At 41.3% G+C, this 24,599-nt stretch overlaps 1 protein-coding gene across 1 annotated transcript; it reads right to left on the bottom strand.

Moving 5' to 3' along the window:
- Positions 1-718: 718 nt before the first annotated feature.
- On the bottom strand, positions 719-23,463 carry LOC129019401 (zinc finger protein 383-like). The gene is made up of 6 exons (XM_054461860.2): positions 23,356-23,463; positions 10,704-10,995; positions 10,127-10,197; positions 5,768-5,894; positions 5,428-5,520; positions 719-2,200 (listed from the first exon to the last, which is right to left on the bottom strand). The coding sequence occupies exons 1-6, from the start codon at positions 23,461-23,463 to the stop codon at positions 1,101-1,103; spliced, it is 1,791 nt and encodes a 596-aa protein (XP_054317835.2). The 3' UTR covers positions 719-1,100.
- Positions 23,464-24,599: the final 1,136 nt, after the last annotated feature.

Here is a 24,599-nt window from a genome sequence, read left to right as displayed (position 1 = left end):
TTTCAGAAGTGTACTCATGATAAATAATTGATTTTTACAAAAGGTGCCAATAACAACGTAAGGGCAAAAATGAAAGACATCTCCCAAAACTGGTGTCACTATGGGTCAATAATATGGGGGAAAATATAATTCAACCTTTACCTCCTCCATTATCCATAATAAAAACATGAAATAGATCTAACAGTAAAAGGTACAAATACAATATAGCTATAGAAACACGCAAGAAATTCTGTGTAAGCTCAGCATAGAATAAATAATACTTCATAGAACATAAAAAGCAGATCTAGGTCAGGCACAGTGGCTCACGTCTGTAGTCCCAGCACTTTGGGAGGCTGAGGCAGATGGACTGCTTGAGCTCAGGAGGTCAAGACAAGCCTGGACAACATGGCGAAACCTAGTCTCTACAAAAAATATAGAAATTAGGCGTGGTGGCACATGCCTGTAGTCCCAGCTACTTGAGAGGCTGAGGTGGGAGGATCACTTGAGCCCGGGAGGCAGAGACTGCAGTGAGCCATGATTGTGCCACTGCACTCCAGCCTGGGTGACAGAGTAAGACCCTGTCTGAAAAATAAATAAAAGCATAACTATTAAAAAATGTGATTAATTGGATGTGATCAAACTTAAAGCTTTTATCACCGTTATGTAAATGAAAAGGTAGGTTACAGAATAGAAAATATTTCTAAAATCTGGTGAACTGTCATAACTGCACACTAAGAAAAACCTCTAATTTTTTTTTATTATACTTTAAGTTTTAGGGTACATGTGTACAACGTGCAGGTTACATATGTATACATGTGCCATGTTGGTGTGCTGCACCCATTAACTCGTCATTTACATTAGGGGGAGGGGGGAGGGATAGCATTAGGAGATATACCTAATGAAAAACCTCTAATTTAAAAAATAATCTGCAAGACTTCAACACACACTTCACAAAAAATATATATCAACAGTCAAGGGAAGGCATTTTTAAGTTAAATTAAAAGTGCAATGAAATATCATTCCATACAAACTAAGATAGCATATTTAAAAAGACTCAGAGTACAAAGTACTGGTGATGATACAGAATAACCAGAATTAACATTTTGAGTTTTGGTTATTTGCTAACATTTTCCATTACACATTCTACAGTGTCGAGTAAGGTGAGAGCTGCATCTAAAGGACTTCCCGCATTGACTGCACTGAAAGGGTTTTTCACCAGTATGAATTCTATTATGTTGACAAAGTGTGGAGGAAGTATTAAAGGCCTTCCCACAGGCATGGCATTTATAGGGTTTCTCTCCACTGTGTGTTCTCTTATGAGTAACAAGGGAAGAGTGCGCACTGAAGGCTTTTCCACATTCTTTGCATTTATACGGTTTCTCTCCACTGTGTGTTCTCTTATGAGTAACAAGAGAAGAATGGGCGCGGAAGGACTTTCCACATTCCTTACATTCATAGAGTTTTTCACCAGTATGAATTCTCCTGTGCAGAGTGAACTGCATGACACGACAAAAGGTCTTTTTGCAGTCCTTACATTGATATGGTTTTTCTCCAGTGTGAATTCTCCAATGTTCAATCAGGGAAGACAGGCGCACAAAAGATTTCTTACACTTACTACACTCATAGGGTTTTTCTCCAGAATGAGTTTTCTGATGTCTAATGAGCTGGGCACTTTGAGTGAAGGCTCTGCCACACTCCTTACATTCATACGGCTTTTCTCCACTATGAATTCGCTGGTGATCCATAAGAGCTGAGGAACGGCTGAAGGCCTTTCCACATTCACTGCATTCATGGAACTTTTCTTTTGTATGTGTAGTCTGATGCTGTGTGAGATGAATCATCTGGCTGAAGGTTTTCCTACATTCCTTACATTTGTAAGGTTTCTCACCAGTGTGAATTCTCTCATGCTGGGTAAGGTGTGCCCTCTGGTTGAAGGTTTTACTACATTCATTACATTTATAGGGTCTCTCTCCCGTGTGGATTCTTTGATGCTGAATGAGAGTTGATCGACGAGTGAAGTATTTCCCACAGTCTAAACACTGATTGCATTTCTTTCGTGTATGATTTCTCTTACGGAGAGTAAGCTGCGTATTGTGGCAGTATACATTTCCACATTCCTTACATACGTTTCTTGTACATTTTATCACTGTGTCAAACTGAGATAATACTTCATTAATAGCCCTCTTTGCAGATAACTCCTTAATCTCTGCACCTGGCACATCTGAAAGGGGAAAAAAATCAATGAACAGATGTAAATTAAACTATGTAATATACCTGTCTTTTATCTTTTCAATCCCACTTTAGGCACCTAATCAAGAAACTAAGATACCAGTTTTTAAGGTTATATTGATAAGAATTCCTATTGAAATAGGCTTTATATTGGAAACAAACTAGGGGTCCCTCATCATTAACCATGGTATATCTCTATCTGTAGTACTACTTAGCTACTAAAAAAAGAGTGAACTTCAGCTGTTTTCTGAGCTGCAGGATAATGTATTAAGTGAAGAGAACAAGATGCAGTGTGCTAAGTTATACCACAAGTTTCAAAACACAAAAAGGTAAATGATAGTTTCTGTATGTAGATGTATGCATTAACCAGAGGAATTAATGTGTCCAGACAGAAGGCATCTCCAATTATTTCACTGCAGAAACAATTTGACATAATATAGAAACAATAAAATCAATCATATAATCGGGGCAGACAGGGTATGAATTCTCACTAATACAGACATTTTGAGATTAAAGAGATTGCTAAGCAAACAGGAAAAATAAAAGGGTCAAGTGAAGGCAGCAAGGAAACATTTAGAGCTTAAGAAAACATGTACTATGGGGAATTGCAGGGGCCAAAATGGCATTACAGGAAGGCTGATCAACATCATCAAAAATTAAAGAAAGGCAATAGGATTTGCTACAAAGACGAACATAATACCCTTCTAACCTGTAGTTATTTTTACTGTTTAGGAGCTAAAGGGCAGAGATGCTGGCTGTGCTTGCTGTAAAAGAACAGAAAGAACCTTGGTCAATTATGGAAAATGATTGAGTCTGGCCTGTTTTTCATGCACTAAACATGTGGGAATCCCACTGTTTTTTCCAGATTATACTGTGTATGTAGACAGTGGAGAGGGCTAACCTCATTAAGGGTGCAAGAGGGGCTGGTTTTACAGGGGGCCTCTACCACAAAGGCCTAATGGTTTTTAAAATGAACTCAAATAAAAGATTATTACCAAATGTGACGATTCAAGCTCATTATTCTACATCCTTTGCACCATAGAAATATCCACTTTAGCAAGAACCATAAATTAGTCAGATATAAACTACCTTTCAACGTTGTCTTATCCTAACGTCTTGGTCTTACTTTGGTTACCTTTTCTTCATGAATAGTGAGGCCCTGGAATTCTAACACAGGATGTTTTCTGTTTCTCCTGCTACCAATCAATCAGTCCTTCTCTGCTATCCATAGGCAATTCATTTCTTCCATTCCTAAGGGTCCATCACCACAAAACATACAAAAAACACATTCATCTCCAATTCTGAATTACTATTGAGATCCAGCTACATATTTGTAACTCACACTTCAAGACATACCTTAATTCTAACAATTCCTTAAATAAATATATCACAAATGTACTTCATTTCCTCACTTTCTATAACTTTAAATATCACCGAGTTTTGAAACGAAAACTTTACTAACTCCTACACATCAAAATAACCCATTTTAATTAGTTTCTACTAGTTAATTAGTTTCTACTTTGCACAAGGTTTGTGGAAGCAAGTCTTAATCCCTTCACTCAAATGTAAACTCACTGCAAGTTTCTATACTTTTAAGCAAACTCAGAAAAGAACACAGCAGGCTTTGAGACTGTTCTCCTTAGAAGGTGTGCTTACAACGTTGGCCCCTGACTGACCTCTAAGGAACTTGGATTTCAGGAGGGTTTCTACCATTCCCGGAACTGGTACATGTGGCTTACTGTGCCTAAACTATTTGTGCAGATGATGTGGTTTATGCGCAACACCTACTTTCCTTCTGAGATTCTGGATTTTTAGCATATACTAGGCAGAGGGTACCTTTATGGCTTCCCTAAGTAAATTCCTTGGCACTAAGTCTAATGTTATCTAGCTGCTATTATCTCACACATACCACACAAGTTGCTGCTAGAGGAATTAAGTACCTCATGTGTGACTCCACTGGGAGAGGAATCTCGGAAGCACATTCCTGATTTCCTCCAGACTTTGCCTTATGAGCTTACCTTTGCTGATTTTGTTTTGTATCTTTTGCTAAAATAAATCTTGGCCATTGTGTAGTAAAGAATTTAACCTTTTCCAAAGAGAGGTCTAGTCTTTGCCTTTGGCTCCTGGGAGATGATCATCTCTGACACCTTGAAATATCCTGCGTGATAAAAGTGTCTCTATTTACCTATGGGCATTGGACCACAGCAGATAATCAAACCATGTGATTTATGTGGGGCTTTGGGTCACATGATATTAGGGTGACCTCCAGAGGGGCTAGAGACTGAGGTGAGACATGAGCAGTCAGCCATGTCTACATGATGGTGCCCTAATAAGGAGTCTGGATAACAAGGGTCAGGTAGGCTTCCTTGGTTGTCCATACACTGTGCATACTGCCACACATCATTGTTGGGAGGAGTTAACACTGTCCATGACTCCACTGTGGGGGCATAAATGGAAGTCCTCCGAGACTCTGCCCCATGTCTTTTTCCTCAGCTGATTTTAATGTGTATCCTTTCATGGCAATAAACTCTAACCATGAGTATAACAGCTTTCAGTGAGTTCTGTGAATCCTTCTAGTGAATTATCAAACCTGAGGGTCATCTTGGGGACCTTTGGATTTGCAATTTGTGTCAGAATTCAGGGTGGTCTTGGGGATCCCCATACTTTGCAGCTGGCATCAGAATGATGGTGTTCTTCTGGACTATTCACTAACTTTGCAGGCATGAATACAACGATATGATGACTCCTGTGACTACTCCTAGTAAGTCCTTGAACCTGGGGGTGGTCTTGGGGACTCTCAACAGTTGACTAGTTTTAAAAAAGGAATTAACGTTAATGAATAAATGACCACTGAATACACCCATTCAAACAATCAGACCACTATATAAGTCCTTTTACAGTAAAGAAAACAATATCAAAGAGTCAAATAAAAAAAAAGTTATGAGAAACAGGATCCTGAATTTAAAAGGAAGCTTACCATAGACAAAGAGGAAAGACACACCTGTAATTTCTGAGCCCACAGGCATTTATAAAAGTAGATATAAATGGTGGGTGATCAGTACCCTTTTAGGAACTCAAACTCAAGGAGCCTCAATTTCTACATACGTATGGAACATTGGAAGAGAGCATCTTTCACATCTTAAAGGTGCTTTGCCCTCTAGACCTGGTATGCCTTTCATATACATGGCTTACCCCCGCTAGTTGGTTCTTCATACTCACCTGGCAATGGGCCTCTTATCTCTTCTCTTCCCATTATCCAAGGCAGTTTCCTTTTCTCCAACAGTGAAATCACAGATTTAGAAATGGAAAGTCCTGTGAATAGAAAGAGTTGGCTATGCTCTGGTTACTCAGGTATTGTGACAGATCAACACTGTAATCAAAACACAAGCCATTATAAAAACAAAAAAATTAGAACATCTGGCAGATAGGATAAAGAAAGCTGCTCACTCCAATTTCCACATCTCATGTAAATTCTGAATCTCACCAAAGACTCCCAGTATAAAAACAAAAAAAGAAATACTAAAGACCAGATGCTGAATTAAGGGCTTTAAGCACTTACCCAGCCAGACCAGGTTCTGATAATTCTCCAACATCACAGTTGTGTACAAATCTCTCTGAGCAGGGTTCAGGAATCCCCACTCTTCCTTGGAGAAATCAATGGCCACATCTTGGAATGTCACTGATCCCTGAAATGACAAACACTTCCTTAGAAGAGCCTAGGTAAATAACTGGAAGTTGGGACGAGCTGATAAGGACTCTGTGTCTTATAACAGCAGCTTATTTAAGTTACTAAAGAGCAATACTGTGAAATAGTGTTTATTAAAATTTGGGTATAGAAAAATACTTAATAAGGGAAACATTCAAGATGAACAGGGTGATTCAAAAAACACTGAATAATTTAAGAAATGTATTGCTCAGAGATTGTATATCCACGTATTCAAAACCAATTTGTAAAGGAACTAGCATAGTTGATTTTATAATCTTACATATTCATAGTATGACCACACATTGACTTTGTTGAAAGCCAGTCATGATCAATTCTACCATAGATCTGTGTAGTGTGAGTATCAGAATAACTTACAAATTACTTTTTTGCTGGAACAAAGTGTAGTCCTCTTTCTTTAAATCTGGATTGGACCTATAATTTGCTTTAATCAACAGAATGTGACAGAAGTAACACTAACTAGTTCCAGGTGAAAGCTTTAGGAAGGCTTGGCATCTTCTGTTTTGCCCTCATAGGGGCTCATGACACATAAGAAAAGACAATGAGACACTGCCAATGGAGAGTGAGAGATTCTGAGACTACATCAAATAAAGCTGAGTAACTCAGCTAGCAGCAAAGAACAGTGGCCCAGATACATGACTCCAGCAATTCTAGCTAAATATAAAATACATGAATGATGAAGCCATCTTGGGGATTCAGGCCCTGGCAGGCATCATAGGATCAGAGATTAATCATTCCCACCCTGTCGAGTTCAGTGTGAATTCCTCACCCATAGAATCATAGGAAATAAAGTAGTCTTTGCTCTAGCAGCTACATTTTAGGGTAGTAGATGTAATGGTCTGAAAACTGCAGCAGATGTGTTATTATTTCACCTTATTTGCCTCCATTGGGGTGTGCAACAGGAGCAAGGAATAAGGTTTCATCCTCAGCTACTTATGAAGAAGGTGGGAAGAACTGAGGATGCCCAGCCTGTGGTTAGTTTTCCTTTCCAATATCCTGGGACTTCATCAACTCATAATACAACTATGATTCCCAATCACTCCAATCATATACAGTTGCCCTGTGTTGTCCTTTCCAGATACACCCTTGCACCCTCTGTAACAACAGTACGTAGGTCAAAAGCTATTGAAACTTAATTGTATTAAACATGGGGCAGAAAAGGTTCCTCTTCTCACTTGAATGTGGGGTTTAAGAAATCTTAAGGATCTCTGGGTGCAGTGGCTCATGCCTATAATCCCAGTGTTCCTGGACCAAGCTGAGGGTCAGGCTGCTATTTATTGAGGCCCAATAACGAGATGCAGATTAACTGGGGAGGGAGTTTCTATTTCTGTAGCCGGTTACAGGGAGAAGGCTTGGAAATTATTGCCAGACCAACTCAAAATTACAAAGTTTTCCAGTGCTTATATACCTTCTAAGCTATATGTCTATGTGTAGGTGTGCATTCATCTAAAGACAAGTGATTAACTTCTTTTAATCTATAACCAAGGTCTGAGTCTTGAAGACCTTCCTCTGGAGCCTCAGCAAATTCACTTAATCTAAATGGGTGTAGGGTGCTGGAGTGATTACCCTTATCTTGTCTCCTGCTGAACCACGGTGGTTTGGGGATTTCCTTCAGACCTCCAATAAACTTGTTTGTGGAGGCGTGGGGAGTTTCTTCAGACCCCCAGTAAAATTTGTTTCATCCTAAATGGGTCCAATTAAGAACTCCTTCGTTATTTTGTCATGCTTTAAGGCCCAGGAAAGGCCGAAGCAAAACTGTTGGTGGGCTTTTGTTACGTTCCAGCCTCTTTGTAAGGGTAGTGGCTTTTAATATTTAACCACTCAGTCAGTACTGAAACAGCTGTTATGGACACCTGCGTTTGATGAGACGTGGCCTGCCACACCAGCACTTTGGGAGGCCAAGGCAGGAGGACTGCTTCAGCCCAGGAGTTCAAGACAAGCCTGGGCAACACAGCAAGACTTCGTCTCTACAAAAAAAATTAAAAAACTAGCCAGGCATGGTGGCACATGCCTATAGTCCCAGCTACTCAGGAGGCTAAGACAGGAGGACTGCTTGAACCTAGGAGGTTGAGACTGAAGTAAGCCATGATCAGTATGATGAATTCATGTCCAATAGGATCAATTTTCACAAAACAATACACCATCAACAGATCCCCGATCAAGAAACTGAATATTACCAGCACCTCCAAGATTCCCCAAGATTGCTTCAAGACACACCTCTTGCTGTCCTGAATTCTGTCACCATAAATGAGGCAGACTACAATATTTTAAATGAATATTTTTTCTTGATATTCTTCAGATGCCAGTATTTTCTGTCTTTTAAGAGACAGCAGTCTTGTTACGTTGCCCAGGCTGGAATGCAGTGGCTATTCATAGGTGTGATCATGATGCACTATGGTGCTGAAATGCTGGGCTGAAGTGATCCTCCTGCCCCAGCTTCCCAAGTTGCTGGGACTACAGGTATGCGCCACTGTGCCCAGATGCCAGTATTTTTTCTACCACTACATCTTCTAAAAGATCACAAAAAGACATATACAGGTTGAATATCCCTAATCTGAAATGCTTCAAAATCCAAAACTTTTTGAGTGTTGATGTAATAGTCAAAAGAAATGCTCATTGGAACATTTTGGATTTCAGATTTGGGTTGCGTAACCAGTAGGTATAAGGCAAATATTCCAAAACAAAAAAAAAATCCAAAATCTGAAATACTTCTGGTCCCAGGCATTTTGGATAAGGGATATTCAGCCTACACAATAATATTCATAGCAGTTTTACTAATAATAGCCAAAAATCTAGAAACATCCCAAATGTCTATCAACAGGAAAATGAGTAAATAGACTGTAATATATTAACACAATGGAATACTCAGCAAAACAACAAATAATAATGGATATTAATGAACATTAAAATCATTATGTTGAGTTAATGAAGCCAGATACACACCTACTAACTACTTGACTCCATTTATGTGAAGCCAAGCAAAACAAATCCACTGTCATCAAAACAAGAAATTAGTTTCCTCTGAGGGTCAGGGCAGGGAAAACTACATGAAAAATACTTGCAGGAGTGATGGAAATCTATCTTCATGGTGAAAATATCAACAGAGTTAAGGAAGCATTGGAAGTATGGAGGAAATGGGGTAAGAACTGGTGGTTAAAAAAAGCCTTAAGCTCAAATACTTCACATCAAAATACGGAAACAATAAAGTGGTAAAAATGTTTTTTTCTGCATGGTTGTTATATGACGGTTGAAATTTTTTAATAACTTTTCTTTTAGAATACATAAATATAATTTAACAACTTCATGAATAGCTTGAGTCATCATAACAAACAGAATGTGTAGGGAAAATACTGCCTGTTTCCCTAAAAGAAAGAAAATATAAGTTTCCCCTTTGAGAAGAAAATCTATTTTTCAAACGAAATGTCTTGATGACTACATTTAGCGGGCTAAGAATCAAATCTGGTTGTATTTGCACAAAATTTCAGAGACCATGCAAACCCCCTGAAGAGAACCCTTTTTTGGGAAATATAGCCAACTCATCCATCTTCTCCCTTGCAGCATACTTCTTGTTCCTCATTTACAGAAAGCCAATAGGTATTTTCCGGAATTCCACAGATAAAGCCTGTGACTTTAAGCTGCCCAGCGTCAAACTGGAACCTGTGATCCAAAACACTATCTTTCACTAATGTCCTAGTAAATGGCCTGACTTTGTTAACCTGGACTTTCATGCTTAAGATATCAATCACATTCCCATTCCCAAAAATTTCCAAAGGCAGATTACCATTACTGAGTCTGAACCACTCATTAGCATTTTCTACGCTGCGTCCTCTCAGTCTGGAGCTGTAAAGAAATTCAAAGATGACTGAGTATTCACCTCTACTTCAGGAAGACGACAGTCCCCGGATAAAGGCTCTCGTCTTCTCCAGGGAATGTATCTTTGACCCACCACACAGTGCTTAAAAGAAGACTGGTGACAGTGGAGATTCAGATTAATTCATTCAGTGAATAAATGAACACTAAAGTACAGGACATGGACTCTGAGAAGAGAGGTTCCTATAGTCCCATGTGTTGCTGAATGAAAAGACCTGAGCCTTGTCCCGGTGTCAGTCTTTACCACCCAAGTAAGCAAAATTAGATGTGCCCAGGACTTAAAACCTATGATGTTTCAGGAAAAAAAAAAAAAAAAAAACTTACCTGAGACATGGCTAATGCGCACTGCGCTGGAACAGTGTCCTGAATAGTGACCGAGTCCTGGAAATGCAGAGCTAAGGAGAAGGAAGAAAACTTCAAAGACGAGATTCTCGAACCCACTGCCACCCATTTTCAACCATGTTCCTAACCAACTCCAAAAACGACAGATTTCACCGTCAAAAGAAAACACTGTTTAGCGTGCAGCTCTGGTTCCTAAAAATGTAACTGGGCTTTTTAAAATGCCCCAGTCGCCTACTCTGGGATAGAACCATTCACACAAAGAGTAATTTTAATAATGTCCTCTGTGTACACCAACGCCAACACACTGATCACGCGCGCATTCTTGTCACGCACCCGCCACCTCCAAACTCAGGCCCGGACGCCAGCTCTGACCTGCACGGATCCCTGGGCCTCTGGCCATTCAGCCGCCCACTCCTCCCCGGAGCGCCTCTGAGACGGACCGCCCCGACGCAACACAAACCTCATAATGGCCCAGGCTCCGCGTGGCGCTGGGAAAATACCGCCCAAGAAAGGAGAAATGGCGACGCTGCCCACCCAGGCCTCCCGGGAGCCCGCCGACCTGAAGCAGCGGCCGCACCGCCAATGCGCCCGGGTGGTTTCTGGGAGTAGGCGAGGACTCGCAGTGCGCATGTGCAGCCCCACGGCCCCGCTCCCGGTGACCGGAATGCAGAGGCGTACTCGGCTATGAGACAAGCTACCTGGGACACAAAGTACGCGTGCGTACTGACGCCCCGTAGGGCCTCGACGCGGAGCCTAGTGGAGAGGGTTCCGCTGGTGATTGAGTACGCAGGCGTGAGTTCGGCCTTGGGGTATTGGCTTTGTGCCCGTTGGCGGTGTTGAGAACGCTGCGCCTGCGCAGAGAATCAAGCGGTTGCCCTCTGAGGGCCGAAGCGTATATCGGTACCAGGTTCAGACTTCGTGGGAGGCTTTAAGAGGTTGGGAACGGGCCTATGATAATACATTGGCGTGGACATGTGCGTCTTCAGTTTGGGAAAGTGTTTGTTATGAGAGGTGGGTGGGACCACCGAGCGTCTGCTTTGGTGTATCTGATGGCTCATTTGGTGTATCTGTGAGGTTAGGCCTATTCTCCGTGAGGCTATGTGATTTGATATGTGACCCTATATGCATCTCTGTGGGTGTTTGGTTGACACTTGAGCTGTAGAGTGTGTCTGCTGTGTGACTTTTTCTTAATTGTTTAATCTTTATGAGCTTCTGTTGCTCATGTGTGCACGGAACAATATTTCTTAGCTAATAGTGTTGCGAGGATTAAGTGCTCATAAATGTGCCTGGCACAAGATAAGCAATGAATGGAGAAACTGTGCTTCAGTGCATTATTTAGATCATGGGCTTTTAGGTCATTTGATTCTACTTTGTCATTGTTTTGAGCTATTTACCAACTCACATTGTGGATCACTGATGGCAGTTCAAATTACTTCTTGTTTACACAAAAGTAAATTGGAGGAGGCTCAGTTTACCTCCCTCCTCCATCTCCATTTGGGAGGAGGCCAGTTTTTGCCTCTTTTGCTGCTGCATATCATTTTAATTTTAATTTTTTTTGTTTTTGTTTTTGTTTTGTTAAGAAACAGCATCTCACTCTATTGCCAACACTGAAGTGCAGTGGCACCATCATAGCTCACTGCAGCCACGGCCGCTTGACAACCTGGATTGAAGCTATCTTCCTGCCTCAGCCTCCTGATTAGCTGGGACTACAGGTGTGCACCACCACGCCCGGCTAACAATTTAAGTATAGGTGAGATCTCACTATATTACCCAGGCTGGTCTCAAACTCCTGGCCTCAAGCGATCCTCCCACATTGACCTCCCAAAGTGCTGCGATTACAGGCATGAGCCACTGCAGCCAGCCACTTTAATATTCTTGATCTATAAATGTGACTTTTTTCCGGCTCGGGGAAGGGTTCTCTTATGAGTTGGTTTTAACACGTCACCAGTTTTTCTCATTAATGAGTTAAGTAAAATCTTCAGTCTGTGTATTTTGCCTATTAGAGTGCCTTGTAATTTTTTCCTGATAGCTGAATATGATGTACTTGGTAAAATGAGCTGCATGATAGGTCTTTAGTAACATGGTAATAAGATTTGGTTGTGAGAGGGGAAGTGTTCTATAGTCTGCAAAAATAATATATAAACTTAGGCACATTAAAATTTTAAAGAGTTTATTTAAGCAGATAGCAGTTCATGAATTGGGCATTGCCAGACCACATGCAGCTTAGGGTCTCTCTGAAGAGGCATGAGGGAAGGGCTTTTACAGGCTGAACTCAGAAACAAGGCAAAGAAAATACTTGATTGGTTAGAGTAGAGCCTTATTTGGATCATTCCAGTGGAAAGTCAATAGTAGGAGGTTAATTGGTGGTTTCTGATTGGTTAAGGCCAGTTACACTGAGTTGGGTTTGGGTTTGCTTAGGTTAAGAATTCAGGCTACTGGAGCCACCTCAGCCTAATGGCCTCCCAATTAATGGTTTCAACAAGTCTTAATGGTAAGGTTTCTTTTTTTTTTTTTTTTTTTTGAAACAGCGTCTCGCTGTGTCACCCAGGCTGGAGTGCAGTGGTGCAATCTCAGCTCACTGCAAGCTCTGCCTCCTGCCTCAGCCTCCCGAGTAGCTGGGACTACAGACATCCACCACCACACCCAGCTAATATTTTGTATTTTTAGTAGGGATGGGGTTTCACCACGTTAGCCAGGATGGTCTTGATCTCCTGACCTCATGATCCGCCCGCCTCGGCCTCCCAAAGGTTTCAGTCTCTTATCCTGAGCCCAGGGACTATGAATTTCACAAGTCCTTCTCAGTAAAACCCTTTCCCCTTAAGTGGGACAGGATGGCAAGAGGGGACCAGAATTGTTTTTTTTTTCCTTCTTCCAGGTCATTTGGACACTGATAAAACCCCAAGACGGTAGGCTCTGATAAAATAGTTTCTCTCCAGAGCATTGAACAGAATGCTGTGGTATATTTCAAAATGGCTACTCTTCCTCTTCCCCTGCCAGAACCAGCTGGGGACTTTTCTCAGATCTTCACTGTGAGAACCTGCTAGAGTCCTTGGAGATAAAACTCACGAAAGTATAAAGATAGCTCTATGGCAAGGTCTTCTTGGAGTTTTTAACTCTCAGACTTAACCACATTCAGCCTCCAGCAATTCATCAATTACAGTTCAGGTTTTCCTAACCTTGTTCTGGTTCCTGCAGAGGCGCAAAGATTTCTGCTTGTGAGTTTCTACTCTGGTAAGTTATTCTCTGTGTCTGCCTGTCTCCAACTTTGGAGGCAGTAGCTTGCCTTGTGACCTCACTTATTTGACAGATCTAAGAAGAATTGCCGATTTTTCAGTTTGTTCAGCTTTTATTTGTTGTTAGGATGGAGTGAGGACTTCCAGCTCCTTGCTGGACCAGAAACTGGAAGTCTCAGTAATGTCTTTAAACATGTTCACTTTTGTATCCATATGAGACTCATCTTTTAATAGCAGGTAGTGAATTTTAGCTGCTTAAGCCTTTTAACCATGTTGTATAGGGAAGCTGCGTGTCTACTGTTGAGGAAATAAAAACAGAAACTTCCTGCCAACCCAGAAAACCTCGCTACAAAGGTAGAAGGGAAAGAAAACAGTTTTATTATTGAATAAGCATTATACCAGAATCCAGTATGTACCATAGGCAGTCTGCTAAAGAGATTGCTAAGACAGAAGTCTCATCTTTTTCTATAGCCAAACAAATACATCCCATTATGTACATTTCTCAAGATCAACAATAATTAATCAAGTTATAGGAATTGGAGGGCCTCCACTACCAACTGGAGGGCCAAACCATGACTTTAAATGAAGTAATACATTCTGATAAGAATAAAGCGTTCTTGTTTATGTGTGATGTGTCTGTTGTGTTTCCAGGAATGGATGTTTTCTTTTAAAAATGGTTTATTGAAGTATCATGTACCTATCTTAAGTGTACAGCATGATGATGTGTATGCCCATGTAACCATCACCTAGAAGGTAAAGAATATTTCCATCACACTGGAAACTTCCCTTGAGTTCCTTGCCATTCATCACCCCCTTAGAATAACCACTATTCTGATGTTTATCCGCATAGATTCATTTTGCCAGTTCTTGGCCTTCTTAGAATAGGATACAATATGTATTCTTTTGCATCTGGCTTCTCTTAGCATAATGTTAGCAATTCATATGTGTAGGGTGTACGTCAACAGTTCTTAGTAGCATTCCATTGCATGAATGTACCAGTTAGTTTATGCATTCACTCACTAATGGACATCCAGCTTGTTTTAAGTTTTTAACTGCTGTGAATAAAGCTGTATGAACATATCTCTCTATGGCCATGTGCACTCCTTTCTCTTGTAATAGAGGTAGGGTCATGGGATAGTTGTGTGTTTAATTTTTTAAAAAACTGTCAGTTTTCCAAAGTGGTTGTACCATATAACATGTTCACTACCAGTGTATGATAATTCCAGTCATTCCACATCCTTTCCAAGACTTTATATTGTCTTTCTTTAAATTGTAGTCATTCTGATGTGTCTGTAGTAGTATCCTGTTTTCTTAGTGAAGCAAAAGTAATATCAATAGACAGTCTGATTTATTATTGGCCTACAATAGCTGAAAACTATTCTATTTAGTTCTCAACTTTCATGAGTAATAACATGAGTTCATGTGGTAAGCTGTCTCTACATTGCTTGGTTCAAAAAGTCCTGCAGAGGACCACTGAGCTTTAAAAAGTGCTGTCACCCTTCAGGTTCTCTGTCTCCTCAATCTATTCTTTGCCTGACTTCAGGATTTTTTTCCTGCCCAGAAGCTCTCCAGCAGTTCATCCCCTCATCCATGTTCTAGCTTTACTGGGTGGATGGATTGCCTGTGATGGGAGGGGTTGCTGCAGAGGTCTCTGAAATGCCTTTGAGACCTTTCTGCCATTGTCTTTGCTATCAGCTCGTTTGCATTTTACTTATGCAAATTTCTCTAGCAAGTGGTTGCTTAGCAGCTCACTTGAATTCTTCTCTTGAAAATAGGCTTTTCTCTTCTACCACGTGGCCAGGTTGCAAATTTTCCAAACTACTATGGTCTGCTTCCTCTTTAAATAGAATATAATTCCCAACCTTAGGTCATTTATTTGCTCACACATCTGAACATAGGCTGTTAGACACAGCCATGCTACATCTTGAACACTTTGCTGCTTAGAAATTTCTTCTGCCAAATAACCTAAATCATCACTCTCAAGTTCAAATGTTTACAGAGTCCTAAAGGATGGACACAATTCAACCAAGTTCTTTCCTAAGGCATAACACATGTTACGTTTGTTCCAGTTTCCAATAAGTTCCTCATTTCCATCTGACACCTCAGCAGCCAGGACGTCACTGTCCATATTACTATTAGCATTTTGGTCACAACCACTTAACCAGTCTCTAAGAAATTCCAAACTTCCTTCATCTTCCTGTCTTCTTCTGAGCCCTCCAAACTCTTCCAATCTTTGCCCATTACCCAGTTTTGAAGTTGCTTCCACATTTTCAGATATCTTTATAGCAATATTCCACTGGCTCTTATGTCCTAGGATGAGAACCACAAGCGTGAGAACATGAGGATAAATACACTTCGGGGAAAAAGAAAACAGACAGAGGCAGCAGAGAATAAAGACGAGAAGAAGAGAAAAAGAGAAGTAGGAAGAGGATGAATTCATTTCGCTTATCTGGCAAATGTGTAATCTGAGTGATAGAGGTGAGTGTTTCTAAGAGGATGCTGTTCAGAGACAAATACACTGTTTAAAATCCATTAGATCTGTGTGTTCTTGTCATATCCCTCACCTGAAAACTAGAGAAATATGGGCAGGTAACCACTGAAATATATAAACAGCAAGGAGCATTAAAAATACAGAGGTACTGAGAGTTACAGGAATGTATAACTTTGGGACATTAATCATTTTAGAAAATGCTTTTATGAAGTAGTAAATTTTTTTCTTTTTTCTTGAGTAGTTGTATTTTAAAATATGTTCAGATTACTAAAAAGTTGTAAAAATGGTACAGGCAGTTCCCATATACGTGTTCTTCAGTGTTGGCTGATGTTACCTTTTTTTTTTTTTTGAGGCGGAGTCTCATTCTGTCGCCCAGGCTGGAGTGCAGTGGCATGATCTTGGCTCACTGCAAGCTCTGCCTCCCTGGTTCACACCATTCTCCTGCCTCAGCCTCTGGAGTAGCTGGGACTACAGGTGCCCGCCACCATACATGGCTAACTTTTTTGTATTTTTCAGTAGAGACGGGGTTTTACCGTGTTAGCCAGGATGGTCTTAATCTCCTGACCTCGTGATCTGCACTCCTGGGCCTCCCAAAGTGCTGGGATTATAGGCATGAGCCACCGCGTCCGGCCACCTTTTTTATTTTATTTTATTTTATTGAGATGGGGCCTCACTCTGTTGCCTTTTTGTGCAATCTCGGCTCACTGCAACCTCTGCCTCCTGGGTTCAAGTGATTCTTTTGCCTCAGCCTCCCGAGTAGCTGGGATTACAGGCGCATGCCTCCATGCCCAGCTGATTCTTTGTACTTTCAGTAGATGTGGGGGTCTTGCCACATTGGCCAAGATGGTCTCAAACTCCTGACCTCAGGTGATCTGCCCACCTTGGCCTCCCAAAGTGCTGGAATTACAGGCACAAGCCATAGTGCCCAGCATAATGTTACTTTCATACTTAAGTGTGGTACATCTGTGAACCTTAAAAATTCACATGGGTACAATATTTATTAAAGAAATTACAGACACTCACATTTTCAGTGGGTTTTTAAATTTTTTTTTTTTTTTTTGAGACGGAGTCTTGCTCTGTCACCCAGCCTGGAGTGCAGTGGCACAATCTTGGCTCACTGCAAGCTCCGCCTCCCAGGTTCATGCCATTCTCCTGCCTCAGCCTCCCGAGTAGCTGAGACTACAGGCGCCCGCCACCACGCCCGGCTAATTTTTTGTATTTTTTAATAGAGACGGGGTTTCACCGTGTTAGCCAGGATGGTCTCGATCTCCTGACCTCATGATCTGCCCTCCTTGGCCTCCCAAAGTGCTGGGATTACAGGCATGAGCCACCGTGCCCAGCCTTTTTTTTGTTTTTTTAAGTTCCAGAGACCATGTGCAGGATGTGCAAGTTTGTTACATAGGTAAATGTGTGCCATGGTGGTTTGCTGCACCTATCAACCCATCACCTAGGTATTAAACCTGGCATGCATTAGCTAGCTATTCCTTCTGATACTCTCCTCCCAACCATACCCTCCTCTGACAGGCCACAGTGTGTGTGTTCCCCTCCCTGTTTCCATGTGTTCTCATTGTTCAGCTCCCGCTTATAAGTGAGAACATGCAGTGTTTGATTTCCTGTTCCTGTGTCAGTTTGCTGAGGATAATGTCTTTCAGCTCCATCCATGTCCCTGCAAAGGACATGATCTTGTTCCTTTTTATGGCTGCATAGTACTCCATGGTGTATTTGTACCACATTTTCTTTATCCAGTCTATCACTGATGGGCATTTGGGTTGATTTCATGTCTTTGCAATTGTGAATAGTGTTACAGTGAACATACGCATGCATGTATCTTTAAAATAGAATGATTTATATTCCTTTGGGTATCCATAATGGGATTGCTGGGTCAAATGGTATTTCTGGTTCTAAATCTTTCAGGAATCACCACACTGTCTTTCACAATGGTTGAATTAATTTACATTCCCATAAACAGTGTAAAAGCATTCCTATTTCTCTGCAACCTCGCCAGCATTTGTTGCTTCTTGGCTTTTTAATAATTACCATTCTGACTGGTGTGAGATGGTATCTCATTGTGGTTTTGATTTGCATTTCTCCAATGATCAGTGATATTCAGCTTTTTTTTCACGTTTATTGGCCACATGTATGTCTTCTTCTAAGAAGTGTTTGTTCATGTCCTTTGCCCATTTTTAATGGCTTTTCGTTTTTTGTAAATTTGCTTAAGTTCCTTATGGATGCTGAATATTAGACCTTTGTCAGATGGATACATTGCAAAAATTTTCTTCCATGCTGTAGGTTGCTTGTTCACTCTGATGATAGTTTTCTTTTGCTGTGCAGAAGCTCTTTGGTTTAATTAGATCTTAGTTGTCAATTTTTGCTTCTGTTGCAATTGGTTTTGGAGATTTCATCATAAAATCTTTGCCCATGCTTATGTGTCCCATATGGTATTGCCTAGATTTTCTTCTAGAGTTTCTGTAGTTTTTTTTTTTTGTTTTTTTTTTTTACATATAAGTCTTTAATCCATCTAGAGTTAATTTTTGTATAAGGTGTAATAAAGGGTCCAGTTTCAATTTTCTGCATGTGGCTAGCCAGTTCTTCCAACATCATTTTTAAATAGGGAATCCTTTCCCCATTGCTGGTTTTTGTCAGGTTTGTTGAAAATCAGATGGTAGTTTAGTGGGAATAGCATTAAAGCTATAAACTGCTTTGGGCAGTATGGCTGTTTTCATGATATTGACTCTTCCTGTCCATGAGCATGGAATGTTTTTCCATTTGTTTGTGTCCTTGCTGATTTCCTTGAGCAGTAATTTGTAGTTGTCCTTGAAGAGGTCCTTCACTTCCCCTTATTAGCTGTATTTCTAGGTGTTTTATTCTCTTTGTGGCAATTGTGAATGAGAATTCATTCATGATTTGGCTCGCTGCTTGTCTGCTCTTGGTTTATAGAAGTGCTTTTAATTTCTGCACATTGATTTTGTATCCTGAGACTTTGCTGAAGTTGCTTATCAGCTTAAGGAGTTTTTGGGCTGAGTTGATGGGGTTTTCTAGATACAGAATCATGTCATCTGCAAACAAAGACAAGTTGACTTCCTCTTTTCCTATTTGAATACCCTTTATTTCTTTGTCTTGCCTGATTTCCCTTGCCAGAACTTCCAATACTGTTTTGAATAAGAGTGGTGAGAGAGGGCACCCTTTTCTTGTGCCCGTTTTCAAGGGGAGTGCTTCCAGCTTTTGCCCATTCACTATGATATTGGCTGTCGGTTTGTCATAAATGGCTCTTATTTTGGGTATGTGTCATCAATACCTAGTTTATTGAGAGTTTTTATCATGAAGAGGTGTTGAATTTTATCAAAGGCCTTTTCTGCATCTGTTAAGATAATCTTGTGTTTTTTGTCTCTAGTTCTCTTTATGTGATGAATTATGTTTATTGATTTGCGTGTATTGAACCAGCCTTGCATCCCAGGAATGAAGCCAACTTGTTCATGGTGGATAAGCTTTTTGATGTGCTGCTGGATTTGGTTTGCCAGTATTTTATTGAGGATTTTGACATAGATGTTCATCAGGGATATTGGCAAGAAGTTTTATTTTTTTGTTGTATATCTCTGCCAGGTTTGGTATCAGAATGATGCTGGCCTCATAAAATGAGTTAAGGAGGAGTCCCTTCTTTTCAATTGTTTGGAATAGTTACAGAAGAAATGTACCAGCTCCTCTTTGCACCTCTGGTAGAATTCAGCTGTAAATCCATCTGGTCCTGGGCTTTTTTTGATTTGTAGGCTATTAATTACTGCCTCAATTTCAGAACTTGTTATTGGTCTATTCAGGGATTCAACTTCTTCCTGGTTGAGTCTTGGGAGGGTGTATGTGTCCAGGAATGTATCCATTTATTCTAGATTTTCTGATTGATTTGCATAGAGGTGTTTATCATTTTCTCTGACAGTAGTTTGTATCTCTGTGGGGTCAGTGGTAATATCTTCATTATCATTTTTGATTGTGTTTATTTGAATCTTCTTTTTTTCTTTATTAGTCTAGCTAGTGGTCTATCTATTTTATAGATTTTTTTTTTTTAAAGAACCAGCTCCTGGATTTGTCGATTTTTTGGAAGGGTGTTTTGTGTCTCTTTCTTCTTCAGTTGTGCTCTGTGCTAGGTTATTCCTTGTCTTCTGCTAACTCAGAAATTTGTTTGCTCTTGGTTCTCTAGTACTTTTAGTTGTGATGTTAGTGTGTCCATTTGAGATCTTTCTAGCTTTTTGTGGGATCTGTTTAGTGCTGTAAATTTCCCTCTTAACACTGCTTTAGCTGCATCTCAGAGAGTCTGGTACGTTGTCTCTTTGTTCTCATTAGTTTCAAAGAATTTCTTGGTTTCTGCCTCAGTTTTATTATTTATCCAGAAGTCATGCAGGAGCAGGTTGTTCAATTTCCATGCAGTTATGTGTTTTTGAGTGAATTTCTTAATCTTGAGTTCTAATTTGATTGTGCTGTGGACTGAGAGACTGTTATGATTTCAGTTCTTTTGCATTTGCTGAGCAGTGTTTTACTTCTAATTATGTGATCAATTTTAGAGTAAGTGCCATGTGGCACTGAGAAAAATGTATGTTCTGTTGGTTTTGGGTGGAGACTTATGTAGATCTCTATCAGGTCCACTTGATCCAGGGCTGAGTTCAAGTCCTGAATATCTTTCTAAATTTTCTTTCTCGATGATCTGTCTAATATTGACAGTGGGGTATTAAAGTCTCCCGCTATTATTGTGTGGGTATTCAAGTCGCTTTGTATGTCTTTAAAAATTTGTTTTATGGGCTGGGCATGGAGGCTCACACCTGTAATCCCAGCGCTTTGGGAGGCTGAGGCAGGTGGATCACTTGAGGTCAGGAGTCCGAGACCAGCCTGGCCTACGTGGTGAAACCCAGCCTCTACTCAAAATACAAAAATTAGATGGGTGTGGTGGTGGGCGCCTGTAATCCTAGCTACTTGAGAGGCTGAGGCACAAGAGTCACTTGATCCTGAAAAGTGGAGGTTGCAGTAAGCTGAGATCGCACCACTGCAGTACAGCCTGTGAGACAGAGTGAGATTCAGTCCTAATAAAACAAAATAAAGATAACTTGTTTTATGAATCTGGGTGCTCCTGTATTGGATGAATATATATTTATGATAGTTGGCTCTTTTTGCTGAATTACAGTTTTTACCATTACCTAATGCCCTTCTTTGTATTTTTTGACCTTTCTTGGTTTAAAGTCTGTTTTTCCAGAGACTAGGATTGCAAACCCTGCTTGTTTCTGCTTTCCATTTGCTTGGTAAATTTTCCTCCATCCGTTTACTTTGAGCCTAGGTGTATTTTGCATGTGAGATGGGTCTCTTGAATACAGCAGTCCAATGGGTCTTGATTCTTTATCCAATTTTTTAGTCTTTGTCTTTTACTGGGGGCATTTAGCCCGTTTACACATAAGGTTAACATTGTTATGTGTGAATTTGATCCTGTCATCATGATGCTGGCTGGTTAATTTTGCAGACTTGTTAATCTAGTTGCTTCATGGTGTCATTGGTCTGTGTACTTCAGGGTGTTTTTGTAGTGGCTGATAATGGTTTTGTCTTTCCATGTTTAGTGCTTCCTTCAGGAGCTCTTGAAAGGGAGGCCTGATGGTCATGAAGTCCCTCTGCATTTGCTTGTGTGAAAAGAATTTTATTTCTCCTTCACTTTTGAAGCTTAGTTTGGCCAGATATGAAGTTCTGAGTTGGAAATTATTTTCTTTAGGAATGTTAAATATTGGCCCTCAATCTCCTCTGGCCTGTAGAGTTTCCGCTGAGAGGTCTGCTGTTAGTCTAATGGACTTCCCTTTGTAGGCAACTTGGCCTTTCTCTCTAGCTGCCCTTAATATTTTTTTCTTAATTTTGAGCTTGGAGAATCTGATGATTATGTGTCTTGGGGTTGATCCTCTCTTATTGGGCTTCTTTGCATTTTCTGAATTTGAATGTTGGCCTGTCTTTCTAGGCTGGGGAAGTTCTCCAGCATGATATCCTGAGGTGTGTTTTCCAACTTGGTTCCATTCTCCCCATCTCTTTCAGATACTCCAATCAGTCGTAGTTCCAGTCTTTTTATATAGTCCCGTAGTTCTCAAAGGCTTTGTTCATTCCTTTTTATTCTTTTTTCTCTGATCTTGCCTGCCTGCCTCATTTCAGCGAGATAGTCTTAAAGCTCTAATATTCTTTCTTCCACTTGGTCAATGCAACTATTGATCCTGGTGTTTGCATCATGAAGTTCTTGTGCTGTGTTTTTCAGCTCCATCAGGTCATTTATATTCCTCTCTAAACTGGTTATTCTAGTCAGCAGCTCCTGTAATCTTTTATCATGCTTCTTAGCTTCTTTGCGTTGTGTTAGAACATAATCCTTTGGGTCAGGAAAGTTTATTATTACCCACTTTCTGAAGCCTACTTCTGTCAGTTCATCCATCTCAGCTTCAGCCCAGTTCTGTGCCCTTGCTGGAGAGGTGTTGTGATCATTTGGAGGAGAAGCAGCATTCTGGATTTTGGAGTTTTCAGTGTGTTTGTGTTGATATTTCCTAATCTTCATGGATTTATCTACCATTGAACTTTGAGGATGTTGACCTTTGGATGGGGGTTTTGTGAGGTCTTTTTTGTTTATGTTGTTGTTGTTGTTGGTTTCAGTTTGTTTTTCTTTTAACAGTCAGGACCCTCTTCAAGTCTGCTGCAGTTTGCTGGGGGTCCACTCCAGCCCTTGTACACCTGGATATCACCAGTGGAGGCTGCAGAAGAACAAAGATTGCTGCCTGCTCCTTCCTCTGAAAGCTTGGTCCCAGAGGCGCATGGACCTGAGGCCAGCCGGACTGCTCCTGTAGAAGGTGTCTGCAGACTCCTGTTGGGAGGTTGCACCCAGGCAGGAGCATGGGATCTGTGACCTGCTTAAAGAAGCAGTCTGGCTGCTCCTTAGCAGAGCAGGTGCACTGTGCTGGGGGGAATTCCCCTTGTCCTGATCACTTGGACTCTTCAGAACCAGCAGGCAGGAAACGTTAAGTCCACTGAAGCTGAGACCACAGAGGCCCCTTCCCCCTGGTGCTCTGACCCAGGGAGATGAGAGTTCTGTCTGTAAACACCTGGGTGGAGTTGCTGGAATTCCTGCAGGGAGCCCCTGCCTGGTGAAGAGGGGTGGATGCGGATTTTACCTAAAGAAGTAGTCTGGCCGTGATCTGCCACAGCTGCTGTGCTGTGGGGAATTCCACCCATTCCAAACTTCCCAGTTTCCCTAGCCCTGGCTGCGGAAAACCGCTAGCTGGAGCTGGAGTAATGGCAGTTGCCCCTCGCCAGCCCCACCCTGGGAACTTGGTCGTGTCTGGTGGACTCCAGCCTGCTGTGCTGGCCAGTGTGGATTCCAAGCCAGTGCTTCTTAGTTTGTGGGGTTCTGTGTGAGTGGGACCCACTGAGGAAGGCCGCTTGGCTCCCTGGCTTCAGCCCCCTTCCCACAGGAATGGATGCATCGCCTGCCTCACCAGAGTTCTGGAAGCCACTGGAGTATGCAAAAACTCCTGCAGCTCAGTGCCCGCCTGAGTGGCCAGTTGGCCTGAGTGGCTGCCGTGAGTCTGCACAGCTTTGTGCATGGGAGCCAAGGCCCAGGTGGTGTGGGCTTACAGGGGAATCTCCTGATCTACAGGTTGCAAAAATTTGTAGGACAGGAGTAGTTCCTTGAGCAGGTAGCACAATCTCTCACCACCTTATTTGTATGGGGGAGGGATGTCACTGTGCCCTGTGCAGCTCCTGGGTAAACCATCACCCCACACTGCTTCTCCTTGCTCTTCATGGGTCACACCAACTGCCCAGTCAGTCCCAGTGAGAGAACCTGGATACCTCAGTTAGGGATATAGAATTCACTCTCCATTCACTTTTGTCTTGGTGGGAGCTGCAGACAGGAGCTGTTTCTACTTGGCCAACCTGGCCCCTCCCCATCTCAGATTTTCACTGTTTTTCCAAGAATTATGTTTTCCAGTTCCATGTTCCAATCAGGAATCCCACATTTCCTTAGGCCGCCATGGTCTATAGTTACCCTGGTCTGCAGTGAGTCCTCAGTCTATCTTTATCCTTCATGACATTGTCACATTTGAAGAGCACTTGTCAAGTTTTTTTATCAAATGTCCTTCAATTTGAATTTGATTTTTTTTCATGTGGACAGAAGGATTAAGATCTAGTATTTGACAGTACAGTAGAACTATATAGCTAACAATATTTTGTGGTATAGTTGCTGGAGAAGAGGAATTGGAATGTTCCCAACATAAAGATGGGTGAAGGTTTGGGGTGAGGGAGTCCCAATTGCCCTGGTTTATCGGTATACATTGTATGCATGTATCAAAATACCGCATGTACCAACAAAATATGTGTAAGTATTGTGTAATGATAAAGTCTGTGTCAGGGGCCTCTATACACTTATGGCTGAGGGCTGGGCTTCACATGCATGAGGCAAGATCACCAGACATTTACCAAATAGCAGTGACTATGTTTTATTATTCCTCACTCTCCAAACTTGTTAACACACAGCAGTGACTATGAACAGTTCCTTAACACCCTTGGCATCCAGCTGAGTCATTGAATGTAGCCAGACAAAAACAGACACGTCACAGACAGTGGAGAAAGAGGAGAAGAAGGCCCCTTGACTTCTCATCCAAAAAATGGAGGCCTAACACAAATGGAAAATTGTCTTTAAATTGCTGAAGAATAAAAAACACTTAATGCTATATCCTAG

Source organism: Pongo pygmaeus, chromosome 20 (assembly GCF_028885625.2).
Source record: "Pongo pygmaeus isolate AG05252 chromosome 20, NHGRI_mPonPyg2-v2.0_pri, whole genome shotgun sequence".
In the NCBI taxonomy this organism is placed as follows: Eukaryota; Metazoa; Chordata; class Mammalia; order Primates; family Hominidae; genus Pongo; species Pongo pygmaeus.
This window is presented reverse-complemented; position numbering and strand designations above follow the sequence as displayed.

Coding starts and splice junctions, on each gene's coding strand:
- LOC129019401 (XM_054461860.2), bottom strand. CDS start 23,463: ATGCACAAAGCTGTGCAGACTCACGGCAGCCACTCAGGCCAACTGGCC. Junction 10,996..23,355: donor CAGTGGCTTCCAGAACTCTG/GTGAGGCAGGCG, acceptor TTCTCTGCGCAG/GCGCAGCGTTCTCAACACCG. Junction 10,198..10,703: donor CGGTGCGGCCGCTGCTTCAG/GTCGGCGGGCTC, acceptor CCTTCTCCTTAG/CTCTGCATTTCCAGGACTCG.